The 17516-nt window shown below is 54.3% G+C and overlaps 2 protein-coding genes across 5 annotated transcripts in view; both read left to right on the top strand.

The window, feature by feature from the left end:
* Window positions 1-6644: 6644 nt before the first annotated feature.
* Window positions 6645-12860, top strand: KLK15 (kallikrein related peptidase 15). 3 transcript variants are annotated; one of them, XM_025368362.1, is made up of 5 exons: window positions 6645-6712; window positions 10360-10510; window positions 10983-11266; window positions 11387-11523; window positions 12199-12860. In XM_025368362.1, exons 1-5 carry the CDS (start codon window positions 6670-6672, stop codon window positions 12349-12351), a joined length of 768 nt encoding a protein of 255 aa, XP_025224147.1. In that variant the 5' UTR covers window positions 6645-6669; the 3' UTR covers window positions 12352-12860. The 3 variants fall into 3 exon arrangements, with proteins under 3 accessions (XP_025224147.1, XP_025224146.1, XP_025224148.1); XM_025368361.1 differs by having other exon boundaries at window positions 10357-10510; XM_025368363.1 differs by lacking the exon at window positions 11387-11523.
* A 1524-nt stretch (window positions 12861-14384) lies between these two features.
* LOC112612653 (kallikrein-1) overlaps window positions 14385-17516 on the top strand; it is a 4992-nt gene continuing 1860 nt past the window's right edge. Inside the window, exons 1-2 of one of the 2 annotated variants that reach the window (XM_025367435.1) lie at window positions 14385-14463; window positions 16296-16446. In XM_025367435.1, coding sequence (XP_025223220.1) covers window positions 14418-14463; window positions 16296-16446 — 197 coding nt within the window. In that variant the 5' untranslated portion in view covers window positions 14385-14417. Of the gene's footprint in view, window positions 14464-15209; window positions 15286-16295; window positions 16447-17516 lie in introns of both variants that reach the window. The other variant, XM_025367436.1, reaches the window with a different exon arrangement.

Below are 17516 nucleotides of genomic sequence, written 5' to 3'. Positions count from 1 at the left end.
CTAAAAATACAAAAATTAGCTGGGTGTGGTGGTGGGTGCCTGTAATCCCAGCACTCAGGAGGCTGAGGCAGGAGAATCACTTGAACCCGGGAGGCGGAGGTTGCAGTGAGCCGAGATTGCGCCACTGCACTCCAGCCTAGGCAAAAAGAGGGAGACTCTGTCTAAAAATAAAAATTAAAAAAAAAAAAAAAAAAAAAACCACAGTGGTTTCGTCCAGTCCTGAATCTGCTGCTGCCCAACTGTGTCATCTGAGAAACACCCCACATAACCACCCTTCCCCAGCGTTCAGTTCCCAAGGGCCATAGGACAGACTGATAATGGCCCAGCACTCACTCAGTGCCAGGCACAGATTTCAAGCATGAATACCACAAAACGCTCCTACAGAAGAGGGAGGAGCAATTATTACCCCTACTTTATAGTGAGGCAGCTGAGGCACAGAGAGGCTAAGTGACTTGCCTGAGGGTGCACAGTATTATGGGACAGAGGCAGAACTCAAACCCGGGCCACCTGGCTCCAGCAGCCACATTCGAATCACGTGCCATGTTAACCGGTCTTGCAAGCGTCAGCCTGATTTTATGATTCGCACACCTGCTCCATGGATATGACCTCATCCAACCCCTGTGAGGTCCCTCCCATTTCCACCCCACCCCAACCGAAGACTTCACAGATGAGCACCTGACACCCATAGAGCTGACGCTTCTCACAAGGGGCACCAGGACCCCGAGAGCCATTCTCTTGATTCCACTTCTGCAGCCTGGGTGACCTTCACCAATGGCCCCAGCACTCCCATCTGTTCATGTGTAGAATGAATGAATCGTCGTAATTGACTATATGCTCTGAGCTCCTAACACAAACTAAGTCGTTACTCCTCGAAAAACTCTACGAGGGGATCCTCTGATTTTAAGGATAAGAAACTGAGACACAGAGAAGAAAAGACACTTACCAGGGTCTCCCAAAATAGTAAGTAGTAGAACAGAGATTTGCGCCCATGCTGTCTGGATCCAGACCCAGCGCCCTGAAACAGCAGCTTGTCCGGTCCCAGAAAGAACGGAGGCCATGGTGAGATTAAGTTAGAGGAGGGCTAGCACCTCATGGGGAGCCCCTTCAGGCACCACGAGTCCAGTCCGGCTCCCGAGGTGGGCAGTCTGCAGTACCCCTGAGAAGGAGATCTGAGGGGAGGCTTGTTCCAGCGGGGGACTCTCAAAGGGCTTCAAACTGCAGGCTGAGAAGCCGGGACCTTGCACAGGGGTGATGGGGAGCTGCAAGGGAAGGCTGTGAGCAGAGGAGGGGCGGGGCGAGCTCCAAGTGCAGAGAGACCCTCTGGGGCCACGTGGTGACCGACAGGAGGCTGTCCTCCCGGACAGGAGGGGCGAGGGTCCAGAGACAGAGAAGGACGTCTGGGCTGGAGCCAGGCCAAGGGGACAGAGAGGAGGGGACGGGGCAGAGAGAGGCAGGGGCCGAAGGGACAAGGCTGGGGACTGATGGGCTGTAGGGGTAAGGGGAGAGATGGGGCAAGGTCCGTGTCAAGGGCGTCTGGCCGAATCGTGGTCGGTGACGCTGCCCGTGAGATGGAGAACATGGAAGAACAGGGAAGGAGGGTTTGGGGAAATAGAGCAATGAGTTGGGACTCGGTGAGTGAGAGGGGCCTAGCGACATTGGTGCAGGGGGGCGCACAGGAGCAGGTGGCTGCCCAAGCCGGAGTTCAGGGTCAGATGGAGGAGACCTGCGTGGTTGGTGGATGAACCACGGGAGTTGATGAAAGACTCCTAGAGAATGTTCTCAGCAGGAGGAGGAGTGGGGCAAAGGCGGGACTCAGGCCGTGGTGGGCGGGACCCAGGCCGCGGTGGAGGTGAAGGACGTCCGGGGACACGTCCAGGAGGACATCGATCGCGCGGGCCTGAGCCGGCCACAGTGCGTGGGGGCGGGGCGCTGACGTCACTGCGTGGGGGCGGGGCTGCGGGAGCCGCTGGCTGCACGCCCTTCAGGGAGCTGTGCGCACACTGGGTTCGCGCCTGGGTTCCGCGCAGCGGGAGTGACCTCAGTGTCCCCGTCTGTATCAGGGGTACTTCATCAGTACCTGCCTAGGCTGGTTAGGAGGAGAAGCACGTGAGATCGTGACGGAAAGCGCTTACAACAGACCTGGCACCGAGGAAGCTCCAGGGGCTCGGCTCCTTCCCCTTGTCACCACTGCGCCCCACCAGAGGGAGGCGGCTGCAGGGGGGGCGGCGAACTGGACCACCCGGCGTTCCGCAGTCGGAACACTGATTCCTCTCCCGCGTGGCCTCTCGCTTCTGCAGGAGCCTTGCTTGTGCTGCCCCCTGTCTGGGCCTCAGTTTCCTCCATATTCAGCAGGAAGCCATAAGGTTACTAATACAACCACCTCACAGGGGTGCCCGGAGCCTGAGTGAGATCCTACAAAGCGAGCACTTGGCACGGGGGAGTGGCCTGCAGCCGCATTCCATAAACAGGGCTGCTCAGCTGAAGCGGTGGCCCAGGGTGAGGCCGCAGACTTTGAGCATGAATTTGTGGGGAGGGAGGCAAAGGGACATAGGAGTTCTAGAAGAGCTTCCAACCTGGGAATCGATTATGTCTGCCGGTCTGGGCTTGTAGAATGTCTGGAGACCCGACGTTCTAGAATGCATGAGGTTTCTGGGGACTCCAGAGCGCCCAGTGTTCTAAGGTTCAAGAGTGTTTAGAGCTCTGTGGTTTTAGGCTATTCTAAAATCTTAGGTTCCAGAGTGTCCTAGACTGCCAGAATGTCTTAGGGCCTGTGATTTTAGAATCTGAAAGTCTGATATTCTAGAAATTCCAGGGGCCTATAATTCTAGAATGGCTGAATCCCATGTGATGACTCCTTCCCATAAAGATGACGGCTTTCCACACATGGGGAGAGACCACGCTTACAACAGGTCCCATCCTTCACTGGTGACCTGAGGTCAGTCCCTCCTGTCTCGGGACCTCCTCATTAATTAAGCCAAAATAGACTCTAGACAATTGCTTGGGGCCCTCTGGGGTTCTGAGACGTTGGAAGCCAGCCTCAAATACCCAAAGCCTTGGGTCATCTCAGTGACAATCTCCAACCTCTGGAATGCAGAATCCAGAGTTCAAGCTCTAGAACCCAGAAATAAGACTACAGGGCCAGAATAGAGACCCTAGTTTCCCAGACTCTAAATTCAGACTCTAGAGTCAAGATTCTAACAGTCTCAGAATTGTGAAAACCAGGTCCCTGTCTCTCAATCCAGCCTTTTAAAATTTTATGTATGTATGTATGTATGTATGTATTTTGATTTTTAGTAGAGATGAGGTCTTGCTATGGTTGCTCAGGCTGGTCTCAAACCCTTCAGTTCCAGTAATCCTCCTACCTTGGCCTCTCAAAGGCATGAGTCACTGGGCAGCCGCAGTCGAGCTTTTAAATGCAAAACACAGATTTGAAACTCCAGACTTTATGCTCCAAAGTCTACCCCTGAAAGCTCAGAGCCTAGATCCATCCTGTAGAATCCAGACCCCAAAGCAGGCACAGTGGCTCATGCCTGTAATCCCAGCACTTTGGGAGGCCAAGGATGGCATATCACTTGAGATGAGGAGTTCAACACCAGCCTGGCCAACATGGTGAAACCCTCTCTCTACTAAAAATATAAAAGTTAGCTGGGTGTGATGGCGGGTGCCTGTAATCCCAGCTACTCAGGAGGCTGAGGCAGAAGAATCGATTGAACCCAGGAAGCGGACGTTGCAGTGATCTGAGATCACGCTACTGCACTCCAGCCTGGGTGACAAGAACGAAACTCCATCTCAAAAAAAAAAAGAATCCAGACCCCACAATTCAAAATCCCAAATCTACCATTTGTAGTCTAGGCCCCAGGCTTCTCATAGCAGGTGCAAAGGTTTCTGGCCTCGAGTGCCAGATTCCAAACACCAGATTCCGGGCTCCTACTCTGGGCTCTAGATTCGAATGCCCCAGGATCCAGAATCTAGGTTCAAGATCTGTCACTCAAAGGCCCGACTCCAGAATCCAGATTCCAGACCCCAAGGCCAAGAACTCAGACTTTGAAATCCACACTCCAGACTGCAGGTCATTAATCTCCAACTCAAGATCCCCAAATCTGGAATCCAAGACCCAGATCCAGAACCGAAGATCTGGATCCAGAATCCGGGATCCGGAACTCTGCCCCAAGCCCCAGAACAGTGACTCTAGGATCCAGTTTCCACACTCCAGACCCCAAATTCCAGACTCTGTCTTTTGATCTCCTCCTAATTTCTGTTTTTGTCCTCCCGTCCCCTCCCCCTTGAGGAACTGCCCCTGGTGGAGAATTCCTCCTTGTGGACTCAGACAACAGCTTCAACCTAATAAATGCTCATTAGGCCAAGTCTCCCACCCCACCAGCCACCAAGGCGTCTCTGCCTGTAAACCTGACTCTCAGCCACCTCCCACCCCACCCTACGCCACCACACCCCCAGACCCAGCTGGGACTGGGAGCTTATAAATTCAGGCATCCTGGTGCCTGCTCCCTTTCTTCTGGCACCCAAGCTACCCTAGATGCTGCTGGAGGACCTGGAGGAGGTGAGAGCTTTGAGACAAGACTGGAGGGAGGGGCAAAGGGGAGATTCACTGTGCCCCGGTCTCAAGGGGAAACGTCAACCACCCTGGGAGAACTGAGTGTCAAGGGCATGGGTAGATCCATGTGTCCTTTACCAATGCCCCAAATTGAACCTGAACCAAGAAAATGTCCTGGAGTGGCCAAAAGGAGCTGCAGTGGTGGGGAGGGAGGGGGATGGAGTGGATCAGGAGGACGTCCCTGAAGCGCTTGTACCGGAGCCAAGAACGTGGTCAGGAGTGATCACGGGTTCAAGTCAGTTCAGCACAACCTCCCGGAGGCCTCCTGCGTACCAGGCCCAGGCGGGGCAGTGCTGAGGACACAGAAAGAACCTGACCTGAGCCCCATCTTCAAGGCCCCCAGATGGGGAAACGAACGGGCCAGACCTCAGCAAGTATGGGCCATCTGTGCTATAATGGAGGCAGAATGGGTGCTGTGGGATTCAGGGGAGACATCTGTTAGGTGTTGGGGCCTCCCAGAAGAGGTGGGGGCAGAGTCTCAGAGGACAAAGATGAATTTGGAAGAGATGGGGAAGAAGGACTTTAATTCACTCCCAAAGCTTCCTGAGGCCTCTCCTGGGCAGGGCCCTGCAGTACTGGAGACCCAGAGTGGAGTCAGACCAGCTGCTCCTCAGGAGCTGCCAGTCTAGAGGGGGAGGCAGACACCACTGAGGTTCAGGGGAGGTCAGAAAAGGCCTCAAGGGGGAAGCAGGGCTGGAAGGGAATGGCATTGGATACGTGGTGGGAGGAACAGCCTGAGCATGAAATGGCAGGAGGAAAAATGGCAGCACTGGCTGCGTCTAGGACAAGGTCATGGGAGATCCGGGCAGAGGGGCTGGAAGGGAAGAAGCCACTTTTGTCCTTGAAAGTGAGGCTGGGGCCAGGCAACCCACGCCTGTAATCCCAGCACTTTGGGAGGCTGAGGCGGGTGGATCACTTGAGGTCAGGAGTTCAAGACCAGCCTGGCCAACATGATGAAACTTCATCTCCACTAAAATTGCAAAAATTAGCCGGGTGTGATGGCACATGCCTGTAATCCCAGCTACTTGGGAGGCTGAGGCAGGAGAATTGCTTGAACCCAGGAAACAGAGGTTGTAGTGAGCAGAGATCATGCCACTCCACTCCAACCTGGGCGACAGAGCCTGACTCCATCTCAGAAAAAAAAAAAAAGAAAAGAAAAGAAAAGAAAAAAAGAAGAAGAAGAAGAAAAAGAGAGTGAGAGAAAAAAAAAAAAAGAAATAGAGGCTGAAGGGCTGGACTTTATCCTGGTGGTGCTAAGGGTCCACGGAGGGTGGTGAGCAGGGGAGGGGAGGGGCACAGTCAGCTCCAGATGTGGAAAGATCCTTTGGGGTAATGGGTGGAGGGCAGGCTGGTGGAGGGGACTGGACTGGAGGGGGACCCAAAAGGCCAGATAAAAGGTTGGGATAGGCCAGGCATGGTGGCTCACGCCTGTAATCCCAGCACTTTGGGAGGCCAAGGTGGGTGGATCACGAGGTCGGGAGATTGAGACCATCCTGGCTAACATGGTGAAACCCCGTCTCTACTAAATAAATAAATAAATAAATAAATAAATAAATAAATAAATAAATAAAATTAGCCGGACGCGGTGTTGGGCACCTGTAGTCCCAGCTACTCGGGAGGCCGAGGCAAGAGAATGGCATGAACCTGGGAGGCGGAGCTTGCAGTGAGCCGACATCATGCCACTGCACTCCAGCCTGGGCGACAGAGTGAGACTCCGTCTCAAAAAAAAAAAAAAGAGGTTGGAATAGGGGTCCTTGGTGATGGGGAGAGATCCAGGGGCTGGTAGCATGGTGCTGGGGGCTGACAGGTGGAGGAGTGGGGATGGGGTCTGTCCCAGTGGCTAAGGAAGAATAAACCTTCCAGAGATGGGGGACCAAGAAGGAAGCACAGAGTGGGGTTGGAGGAAGGGGTTACCGGTGGTCCGAAGAAATTTATTAACAGTGGGTGGGATAAGTCTGTGTCTGGAGGAATCCTGGTGGAGGCAGAAGGGTCCTGCCTCACCTGGATTCTCTCCCTCCCTCCCCAGACTGCAGCGGAACCCTGGTCCCTCCTCCACAATGTGGCTTCTCCTCACTCTCTCCTTCCTGCTGGCATCCTCAGGTGAGGTGGATCCAGGAGGGGGCCAGGTCTGTGGGAGCAGGTGCCCCCTTCCCATGCATGTCTGGGCCCAGTGATCTGCCAGCCCCTACCTCACCCAGAGACCACTAAAGATCCTTCCTTCACCCTCCACCTCCACCTGCACCAATGTCCCTAAGCCCTTACCGTCAGGGGCTGGTGCTGCTGCTCTGGAGTCGCTAGGCTGCCTGGGGCCTCTCCCTGCCCATGACAAGGAACACGGTCCTGGGGTTACACAAACCTGAGCTGAGTCCTGGGGCAGCGGCTTCCTTGCTGTGTGTCCTTGAGGGAACTGCTTCACCTCTCTGGGCTTCGAGTGTCTTCTCTATCAGACAGCACCGCTTGAGACAATAACGGTGAGGTCTCAATAGCATAACAGAGGTAATATACACAGTAAGTAATAGACAAGCGCTGAGAGGCCAAGAGCACAGACAGACTCCAGCTTGAGTCCCACGCCTGCCACTCCCTGTCTCTCACAGGGTCTTTGAGGGGATTAAACGTGGTTGTGTGTGAGAGAGGAGCACAAGCCTGGCCCAGGTAGTGCCCCTTCAGGTGTGCAAGCCAGGCATGGTGCTTAGAGCTTCCATACAACGTCTATGTGTGGTGGGCACCACCGACCTCATTTGACAAGGGAAGGGGCTGTGGCTCAGAGAGGGACGGCCACATCAAGGTCACCCTGGGTGGCAGGCAAACTCCAGACTGAACTCAGCTGCCACACACCAAGAAATTAATTGTAACCTGATGCCTCTCCTCTGGAGAAATTGAGGGGGGGTAGACTTTCATTAACGTTCTGCCACAAATGACCCTCACTCCTGAGGGCCCCTCAGACCCCCACCCTCCAGCCTCCCCTCTGGCTGTCTCTGTGCACTCACCTACCTGTCTCCCGCCTGCCTGCTGCGCCCAGCTGGGGCCTCCACCTTCCTCTGGTTTGGACTGGTCAGGTGCTGCCTCGGTGCCCAGCTGTTCAGTCCATACCCTCCGCCCTTCGGAGGACGACCTCACCCTTCCTTTGTTAAGCCCCTTGTCTACCACATCCGCATTCCCCTGGTCTCACGGGGGCCTTTGGCCCAGTTCCTGTCTGTGATGGGCAGAGTGTGGGCATTTGGTTTGGCTGTGCAAATCCTGCCCCTGTGTGGGTGGGGGTGTGCATGGCTTCAACCTTGAGGGGACACAACTCCATTGACCAGTGGAGAGGGTCCTGTCCTGTGACCTTGAATGTCTCTAATTATGTCCTTAAGCATAATGCCATTCTGTGTGTGTGTGTGTGTGTGTACATGCACGTGCACAGTGGGTATACAAGGCCCTGTATGTTCACATCCTCTCCACATGCATGAACCAGATCCCCATATGTGAAACCCAATCAGTGACCTTGAACGCCACAGATCTGGCTTGGGGGCTGATCCAGAGATGGATAAATATTGTCCTGTCCTGGCTGCCTGTGGCTGCGGCTGCATGTCTTTGACCTTGAATGCCCAGCCCCATGTCTGGGTGCTGCCCCAGACAGCAAGTCCACATGAGAGTTGGCCTTCTGGATTAATGTCTGCAGCTCTAACTCTAGAAAACGGCTTGTGGGTGAATCACGGTTTTAACCTTGACTTTTTTTTTTTTTTTTTTTTTTTTGGAGACAGAGTCTTGCTCTGTCGCCCAAGCTGGAGTTCAGTGGTGCAATCTCGGCTCACTGCAACCTCCGCCTCCCAGGTTCAAGCAATTCTGTCTCCGCCTCCCGAGTAGCTGGAATTACAGGCACGCACCACCACAGCCAGCTAATTTTTGTATTTTTTTTTTTTTTTTTTTTAGTAGAGACAGGGTTTTCCATGATGTTGGCCGAGCTGGTCTCAAACTCCTGACCTCAGGTGATCCACCCACCTCGGCCTTGGCCTCCCAAAGTGTTGAGATTACAGGCGTGAGCCACCGCACCTGGCCAACCTTAACTATTTATTATATGTAGGTCTGTGCAGATGTCTGACTTACTTTGGCCATCTTCAGGATGGACCTAAACTTTCACATGTGTGTCCCTATGACTAAATCCAGGTGTCATTTGTAAAAAACAACTAATATTTATTAAGTAGCTACAATGGGCCAGGTATCACTCACCATACATTCACACATGCACACACACACATACACATTCCTACCTCATCCTTACAGCAATCCTCATTTTACAGATGAGGAAACAGAGGCACAGAAAGGTCAAATAACTTACTCAAAGTTTCACAGCTAGTACATTTGAACCCAGGCTTAAGGACCCCTTCTTTGTCCAGACCCTATATGCAAGTGTCTGTGACACTGGATGCCAAGACCCACACTAGATATATTGAATTTAGGTCTAAACCATATCCAGTTCTGTGTGTGTGTTTGTGCATGCGTGTGTGTGTGTGTGTATTCGTGCATGCGTGTGTGTATTCATGTCTTAACCATCCATATTCATACACACATATGAACATCTGTGCTGTGATTCTTTTCTTTTTTTTTTTTTTTTTTTTGAGAGGAAGTTTCACTCTTGTCACCCAGGCTGGAGTGCAATGGAGCAACCTCGGCTCACTGCAACCTCCGCCTCCCGGGTTCAAGCGATTTTCCTGCCTCAGCCTCCAGAGTAGCTGGGATAACAGGCACCCGCCACCATGCCAGCTAATTTTTTGTATTTTTATTAGAGACGGGGTTTCACCATATTGGCCAGGCTGGTCTCGAACTCCTGACCTCAGGCGATCCACCTGCCTCGGTCTCCCAAAGTGTTGGGATTACAGGCATGAGCCACCGTGCCCAGCCTGTGCCGTGATTCTTGAAGCTGCAACCCATGTGCCTGCAAGTGAATTTCAGCTTCCAGTCCTATCCATAGCTGTACCTAAGTTTGGAAGCTGGATGTGCACGTATGCATGTCCATGACCTCGTATGGCCACATCTGGGACTCACACTGCACACTGAATTTGGCTGACATGTCCAGACTCTGGGGCCAAGGCTGTGTCACACATACTGAGTGGCCACATCCGTTTAATGTCGGTGACAATTTGGTGACCTTGAATGACTGGTTTCAAGTGACCCACTGTCTGAACCTGTATCCAGTGCCCCTGTCTCCACCCCCAACTACAGAGGACTTCTTGTCCTCTGGTCTGTTCCCCTTCCTGTCTCTCCCTGAGTCTTATAGCAAATGGGGTGGGGCCTAGAGTTTTGGAGAAAACAGGCAGCGGTTGTAAATAAACAACAGGGAAGGCGGGATGTGGTGGCTCACACCTGTAATCCCAGCGCTTTGGGATGCTGAGGCGGGCAGAGCATTTGAGGTCAGAAGTTTGAGACCACCCTGGCTGACATGGTGAGACCTCGTCTCTACTAAAAATACAAAAATTAGCCAGGTGTGGTGGCGGGCACCTCAGCTACTCTCGGGAGGCTGAGGCGGGAGAATCACTTGAACCCAGGAGGCGGAAGTTGCAGTGAGCCGAGATCATGCCACTGCACTTCAGCCTGGGCAAAAGAGTGAGACTCCGTTAAAAACAAAACAAAACAAAAAACAGAGCAAGGTATCTTGAGAAGTTGGGAAAGGCATAGGCATATAGTAGTTAGGGTAGGGTGCAAGGAAGGTGTAGGAGGCCATGCAAAGGTCCCTGTCCTCAGGCATCCTCTACCCCTTCTCCTAGCAGCCCAGGATGGTGACAAGTTGCTGGAAGGTGACGAGTGTACACCCCACTCCCAGCCATGGCAAGTGGCCCTCTACGAGCGTGGACGCTTTAACTGTGGCGCTTCCCTCATCTCCCCACACTGGGTGCTGTCTGCGGCCCACTGCCAAACCCGGTATGAAGGCAGGGCTCAGGGTCCTGAGGGAGCCTGGTGCGGGGAAGAGCTCCTAGGTTTGGGGGAAGACGGAGGCAGACGCCAGAACTCCTGGGTTCTGAAAGACGAGGAGGCTGGATGTCAAGCCTCTGGGTGAGAGGGGGAGTGTGTGTTTCAAAGCCTTAGATCTCTGAAGGGGTAAGGAGAAGACTCGTTCCAGCTTTTGAGCCTCAGTTCTAGGGATGTGAGAATCCTGGAATCAGGGAGAGACCAGCAGGGGGCTGGGAGTAGTTGGAGGGGATAGAGTTCTAGGAGTGTGCCTGACTTCAGACTCGTTGGTCCTTGAGGAGCATTTTGGCTTCAGGGTCTTGGGAAAAGGTAATGGGATATCGAGATTCCTAAAGGGTCGGGGGACCTCGGGCTGCCCACTCTTTGATCCTTCTGTCCTCTACTTGCGGATAACCACTGGCGGGAAAACCACTCGCCCGCACAGCTTCATGAGAGTGCGCCTGGGGGAGCACAACCTGCGCAAGCGCGATGGCCCAGAGCAACTACGGACCGCGTCTCGGGTCATCCCACACCCGCGCTACGAAGCGCGCAGCCACCGCCACGACATCATGTTGCTGCGTCTAGTCCAGCCCGCACGCCTGACCCCCCAGGTGCGCCCCGTGGTGCTACCCACGCGTTGCCCCCACCCGGGGGAGGCCTGTGTGGTGTCTGGCTGGGGCCTGGTGTCCCACATCGAGCCTGGGACCACCCGGAGCCCCCAGTCACAAGGTGCGTGAAAGGATGGAACTGGATGCGAGGCCTCAAGGAATCCTATGCTCCAGGGCTCTTGGGCGGAGGGGACAAGGGCCAGAATGTATGGATCTGCTCCAAGTCCACTGTCCTCCCCAGTGAGTCTCCCAGATACGTTGCATTGTGCCAACATCAGCATTATCTCGGACACGTCTTGTGACAAGAGCTACCCAGGGCGCCTGACGAACACCATGGTGTGTGCAGGCGCGGAGGGCAGAGGCGCAGAATCCTGTGAGGTCAGAGCCCAGAGGGGCCCTCAGGCGGAAAAAGAGGGATGGAGACAGGTGTGGGAGTCCGGATGGGGTTGTATTTTCTTTGCTTTGGGCCAGAGAAGATGCTAGGGTTAGGCTTGGAGATGGAGTAGGAAGAGAAGTTAGAATAGGGGTGAGGTTGGAGTTGGGGTTATAGGTGGGGATTGCGTTGTTTGAGGTGGATAATGTGATAGTTGGTTTGAGATGGCATGGGTTGGGGCTGAGAATGGGAATGGTTTGGTTTGATTTTGGGTGGGAAATATGTTAGGATTGAATTGGGATGAGGTAGATTTTATTTGGAATGCAGAAGACATGAAGATTGAGATTGAATTTTGAGATGGGCATGGGTTTGGTTTGATTTTGAATGGTGAGGATGTGGGCTGGGTTGGATTTAACTTAGTTCAGTTGCACTGGGGTTGCATGGGGGTGAGATTGGACATAGGTTGGGTGAGTTGTATTGAGCTGTGTTGAACTGGGGTTGGGGTTGGGTTGGCTTCGTTTGGGATAAACTGGGACAATCCCAACTGAGTTGGGTTGGGATTCCCTGGGATGGGGATGGATTAGGTTTGGGGTGAGATTGCAAATGGTGATTAGGATGAGGATGAATGCAGTGAATCCAGGAGGTTTCACTCAACCTGAGACCCCATCTTTTCCCCACAGGGTGACTCCGGGGGACCCCTGGTCTGTGGAGGCGTCCTGCAGGGCATTGTGTCCTGGGGTGATGTCCCTTGTGACAACACCACCAAGCCTGGTGTCTATACCAAAGTCTGCCACTACTTGAAGTGGATCAGGGAAACCATGAAGAGGAACTGACTATTCTGGCCTATTACCTGTGCCCCTGACTGAGCAGAGGCCTCCACAGCTGGCCAGCAGCCCCACCTGACATGGAACAGAATGGAGCCATCCCCCAAGACCCTGTCCAAGGCCCACCAGATGTTAGCCAAGGATTGTCTCACCTGAGGACACAGCTGGCGCTCAAGGTCACCTGTTTAATGCCAAGATAACAAAGCACTGATCCAAGCTTCTCTGTAGGAATTTCTGTGACTTTTTTCTGGGGTCAAAGGGAAACCCAGAGACACTGTACAGTGTTCCTTTTCACCCACCACCCCGATCCCTAGGTGAGGAGAAGCAGCTTGAAGCAGGGCTCCATTCATTCAACACACATGACCACCCATGTGATCTTGAACAAGAGGCCCAGTCTCCCTTGGCCTTGGTTTCCCCATCTGTAAAATGAGACCATCTTATTGCTGACTTCAAAGGGCTATTTTGAGGATTAAATGAGATGATTCCTCTGAACTGATTAAAATAGTGTCTAGCACTGAGTAAATACCCTCTATCTCTGGATCCCACTTACAGGACCTAGCAGACACTAGGTTACCAACAATGGCTTTTTCTTTAAGATTTAGTTCTGAGCTGGGCACGGTGGCTCACACCTGTAATCCTAGCACTTTGGGAGGCCAAGGCGGGCCTTGAACGCTTGAGGTCAGGAGTTCAAGACCGGCCTGGCCAACATGGTGAAATCCCATCTCTACTAAAAATACAAAAAAATTTAGCCAGGCATGGTGGCACACGACTGTAATCCTAGCTACTTGGGAGGATGACGTGGGAGGATCGCTTGAACTTAGAGGGCAGGAGTTTCAGTGAGCCGAGATTGCGCCACTGCACTCCAGCCTGGTGATAGAGCAAGACTCCATCTCAGAAAAAAAAAAAAAAAAAAAAAAATTTAGGTTCTGGGCTTCCTGGTAGCCATGGCGAAAAGGCAAATACTGTCCTTTTCTTAGCCAGGTCCCTGATATACAGCAGAGGCTGAAACTCTGAGCTGCTTTGATTTTACCAAAAAGCTAAGACAACATGTTGGAAGCCTATGGGTTTACCATTGAGGCTGCAGGAATCTAGTTCCTAATATCTTCAGAGACTACAAAATGTGATGTTCAAGGTAGCTGAACATTGGAAGTACATGAACCTGGCCCATGAGACCTAAATATTGTACTGGTGGATTGGGGGTAGGGGGGAGGGGTCATTGGACTCTGTGGTTAGCCTGATCTTGACCTGTGAGGGAAGGTTGTCCAGATCTCTAGGACTTTGGAGGACAGGACGTTGAGCACCCATAACTGGGAGTAAGAAGTGGGAGGCTCACTGGGACCCCAACATTGTTTGGGAGGGACGCTGGATTTTGTAATGCTAAAGAACTTACCCTGGGAGACCCCTGAAACTTCACAAGCCTGGATCTGGAGGCACTAGGAATGTGGTGATGTGTACCCCAACATTTTATTATAAAAGGAATAGTAGCTTTGGGGACCTAGGTCCTGGGTCTGGAAGTGCAAGAACCAGGGCATTCTGAAGGCCAAGGCTTATATTTCAGGGGGAACTGGCAGCTGAGATGCTAGTATCTTGGCTTTGAGCGGTGCAGGGAATCAAAGCCCTAACTGCTGATATTTGAGGGCACCAGGTCTTGGGGTGCAGGGCCTTAATTGGGACTTAGGTATATGGGGCTTTGTACCAGGGGTCACTGATTCCTCCGCCCTCCTGTTTCTGCTTCCCCTCAGTCCCCCCTTGCCTCACTGGCTGTTCCCCAGAGCAAAGCCCTAGAGCCACAGGCCCTGCCCCATTTGGCTTCAACCCCAGGAATGCGTCCAGCGTGATCTAGGGCCTGCAGAGCAGGTGCTGGCTCTCCCTCCGCGTCCACAGCTCTGGGGACTGGGAGGGGGGAGGTGGGGAGGCGATTGTTCAGCCCCCAGGCAACAGGGGAAGGGCCTTGGCCAACATCTGGGAGCCAGCAGGGCAGGGGTGGGGCTCTGAGGGGATAAGAGCTTTTAAAAGGCTCCACAGGGAGGTTCCCCAGCTCCTCCACCTGCCGGCCCCTGGACACCTCTGTCACCATGTGGTTCCTGGTTCTGTGCCTCGCCCTGTCCCTGGGGGGGACTGGTGAGACAGTGGGGGGATGTGGGAGGGGGAACGGGCCCTGATTCTCTTGCTGCCCTCACCCCGCTGAATAAGCCCTTCCCCTCCAACAGCCCAGCCTCGTCCCTCTGGCCCACAGTCTATCCTGTTCCGGGGTGCCCCAGCTCTTATCTATCTTGCATGGCCCCACCCTAAACTTCCACCCCAGCTCCTCCATGTTGTCACAGTCCTCACTCCCACACCAGATCCCTGCTCCTCCCAGGAAGCCTCAGTACTTTCTTCTCTTCCCTAACCAACGCCCTGTCCCACCGCTTACCAAAGGGGCAGATTCTGGGCCATCTCTGTCTCTCTCTGGAGGACCCCAACTCTCCCATGGGCTTCCCCAACCCCACAGGACCCCAATCATCCCCTCCTGCCCCTTAGGTTCCCTGCGGCCACCTATTTGGCTCCTGAGTCTACAAATCCCACCACACTCCAGTGACTTTTTCCATCCAGCTGTCCGCTCTCAACTGTGTCTTCCAGACCCTGACATCTGGTCTCCCCAATCCTTCCAGGGTCCCCCAAATTTCACCCGACAACCCTGCTTCCCAAACTGGCATGTGGGATCCCCCATCTGGTATAGGGGAGTCTGCAAATGTCCCTTCCCACCCAGCACCCCCAGCTCTCCCAGGAAAAACACGTACACCCTCCCACCACATGCTCCTTTCCTTGGGGAATTTCCATCCCGCCCCAGTCCCCAGCCCTTCTCCACCTGAACTGTTCCTGCACAGCTCTGGTTTTCTGGAACCCCACCCCAAGGATCCTGAATGCCTTCTCAGCCAGCCCTTCCGCCCTGGCCTCCCCCAGGTCCACCAGTATGTGATTCTACAACCTCACATCGAGCGGGTCCTGCATTGCATTCCCACACCTGCTCGGCGCCTGTTTTGACCACTTCTCTCATCCTCTTCCTGGGATTGAGGGCCCCACATTCCTCCAGTACCCTCAGACCATGAACCCCATCCCCTTGAGAAACAAAGATCCATCCTTCACCCTGTCCGAGAAGGACGGCCACTCACGCCTCCCTCCTCCTGAGCCCCGTCCCAGTCCTGACCCCAACTCTGCTCTCAGGGCCCCAACCTCCCCTCAGATTGCCATTCCCAGTTCACAGGAAGGACCCCAAAACCTCTCGGAAGCCCACCCCTACCCTTAACCATAGCCCTTTATTTTACCCATTAACCAGGAAGCCCTGAAATCTAACTGTCCCAGCCAAGCTGGCCCCTTCCAACCCCAGTGTAGGGACCCCAAGTCACCCCCAAATTCATCAGTCCAGATGCTCTTCTTGACCTCTCAGACCCGGTTCACTAAAGCTGCATCCTCTCCTGAACCCCCAAAGCCCAAACCAGATCCTGTTTCCCTAGCCTGGGAGCCCCTTAGCCCTCCAGATTCTTCCTTAGTGAGCCTCTGATCCTGTCTCACCCTTGGCGCCTTGATCCCTGGTTTCCAGAATCCCTTTCCACTCTTCTAACCCACCACCTCCCATCCCCCAGCCCCAGACCCCAAATGACCTGACACCCAGATGCAGTGTCGGCTCCAGACTCCTACCTCATGTCTCATGTCTCCTACCCTGATCCCTGGAGGCTGCTCTACTGTCAGAGCATGAAATCTCCCCACCAGGGCCAGCCAGCACTCCAAAAGCCCAGGGAACAGTCCAGAGTCCCAGCCCTTCCCAACACCCCTTGCCCATGTCCCCAGACCTCCAGCCCTGGTCCTCTACCTGCAATGTCCCTTCAGACCCACAGCCCCAGCTCCCTCTCCTAGCCTTGTCCCTGGTCTCTCCTGCCAACCCTGCCCTCCCTGACCCAGCACCGCCTCTGCAGGTGCTGCGCCCCCGATTCAGTCCCGGATTGTGGGAGGCTGGGAGTGTTGCCAGCCCTGGCAGGCGGCTCTGTACCATTTCAGCACTTTCCAGTGTGGGGGCATCCTGGTGCATCCCCAGTGGGTGCTCACAGCTGCCCATTGCATCGGCGAGTGAGTAGGGGCCTGGGGCCTGGGGCCTGGGAGGAGGGCATCTCTGCTGCCACAGGATTGAGAGGCCAGTGGCATTCCCCTTGGATAACCTCAGGCAAGACTTGGGGGGGCTGAGGCAGAGAGGAAGGCTCTGGTGCAGGTCGCATGGCAGGGCAGAGCTGGGCTGGACACCCCACCCCAAGGCTCCCTGGGTCTCTTGGGATCCGGTTCTGCTTGTGCCTCTGTGTGACTGTGCTTTGGTCTCTATCTTTCTATCTCTTCCCTGTCTCCTTGTCTCTGCATCTCCCCTGTCTCTGTCTGTCTCTGGGTCTCTCTGTGGCATCTCTGTCACGGTGTCTCACCCTCCATCTCTCTACCCATCTCTCTCTCTCTGGGTCTCTACTTCACCCTCCCCCGTCCCTACTAAAAACACACCCAGATGGGCCTAAGGGAGGCCCCAGAGTGAAGGAAGGGCTTTATCCCCAACGTGTGTGCCTGGGAGGGGGCGCCTCTCCCTCTGCCCAGCCCCCCACAGGGTATCCCTCCTCTCTGGAGGGACACAGGGAACAGCTGGTTTCAGCGGGAGCTGGGTGGGGCAACTGAGGGAGGAGGAAGGAGGCGGGGCGAGGAACGCGGAGGAGGGTGCTGGGGAGGGAAGGGGGCCTCGACCTTGGACTTCAGGCCAGGCCACCTGCCCCTGGGGAGCCCGCACCACAGCCCCAGCTGCAGCTGAGCCGCTCTCAGGCCTCCATTCCTCCCTACCTGCCCCCCCCTCTCCCCAGGGCCTCCCTCCCTTTTCTCTCCCACACTCGGTCACTCCTCCTTCCTCTCTGCCTCTGTTTCTCGTTCTCGCTCTGACTTCCCGCGTCCTTTTTCGTTTGTCTGCTTCTCGCTCCCTTCTGGGTTCTGTTCCCTCTTCCTCCCTCTTCCCTGGGCCTGTTTCTCGCTGTCCCTGTCTTTTCTCCTTCTCACCAGCCTCTTTTTTCCTCATCCTTTTTCTCATTGCCCTCCCTTCTGCCTTTCTCACCCCTCTGTCCTTTTGAGCTCTTTTTCGCTCTGTCTCTTCTTTTTTTTTTTTTTTTTTTTTTTTT

Source organism: Theropithecus gelada, chromosome 19 (genome assembly GCF_003255815.1).
Source record: "Theropithecus gelada isolate Dixy chromosome 19, Tgel_1.0, whole genome shotgun sequence".
NCBI lineage: Eukaryota > Metazoa > Chordata > Mammalia > Primates > Cercopithecidae > Theropithecus > Theropithecus gelada.
The sequence above is the reverse complement of the archived record's forward strand: the minus strand, read 5'-3'. Positions and strand labels throughout refer to the sequence as shown.

Bases quoted from the DNA above. Each gene is read 5' to 3' on its own strand.
- KLK15 (XM_025368361.1), top strand. From the start codon at position 6,670: ATGTGGCTTCTCCTCACTCTCTCCTTCCTGCTGGCATCCTCAG. The intron at 10,511-10,982 runs GTATGAAGGCAG...TCGCCCGCACAG, and splicing joins GCGGCCCACTGCCAAACCCG to CTTCATGAGAGTGCGCCTGG. The intron at 11,524-12,198 runs GTCAGAGCCCAG...TTTTCCCCACAG, and splicing joins GAGGCGCAGAATCCTGTGAG to GGTGACTCCGGGGGACCCCT.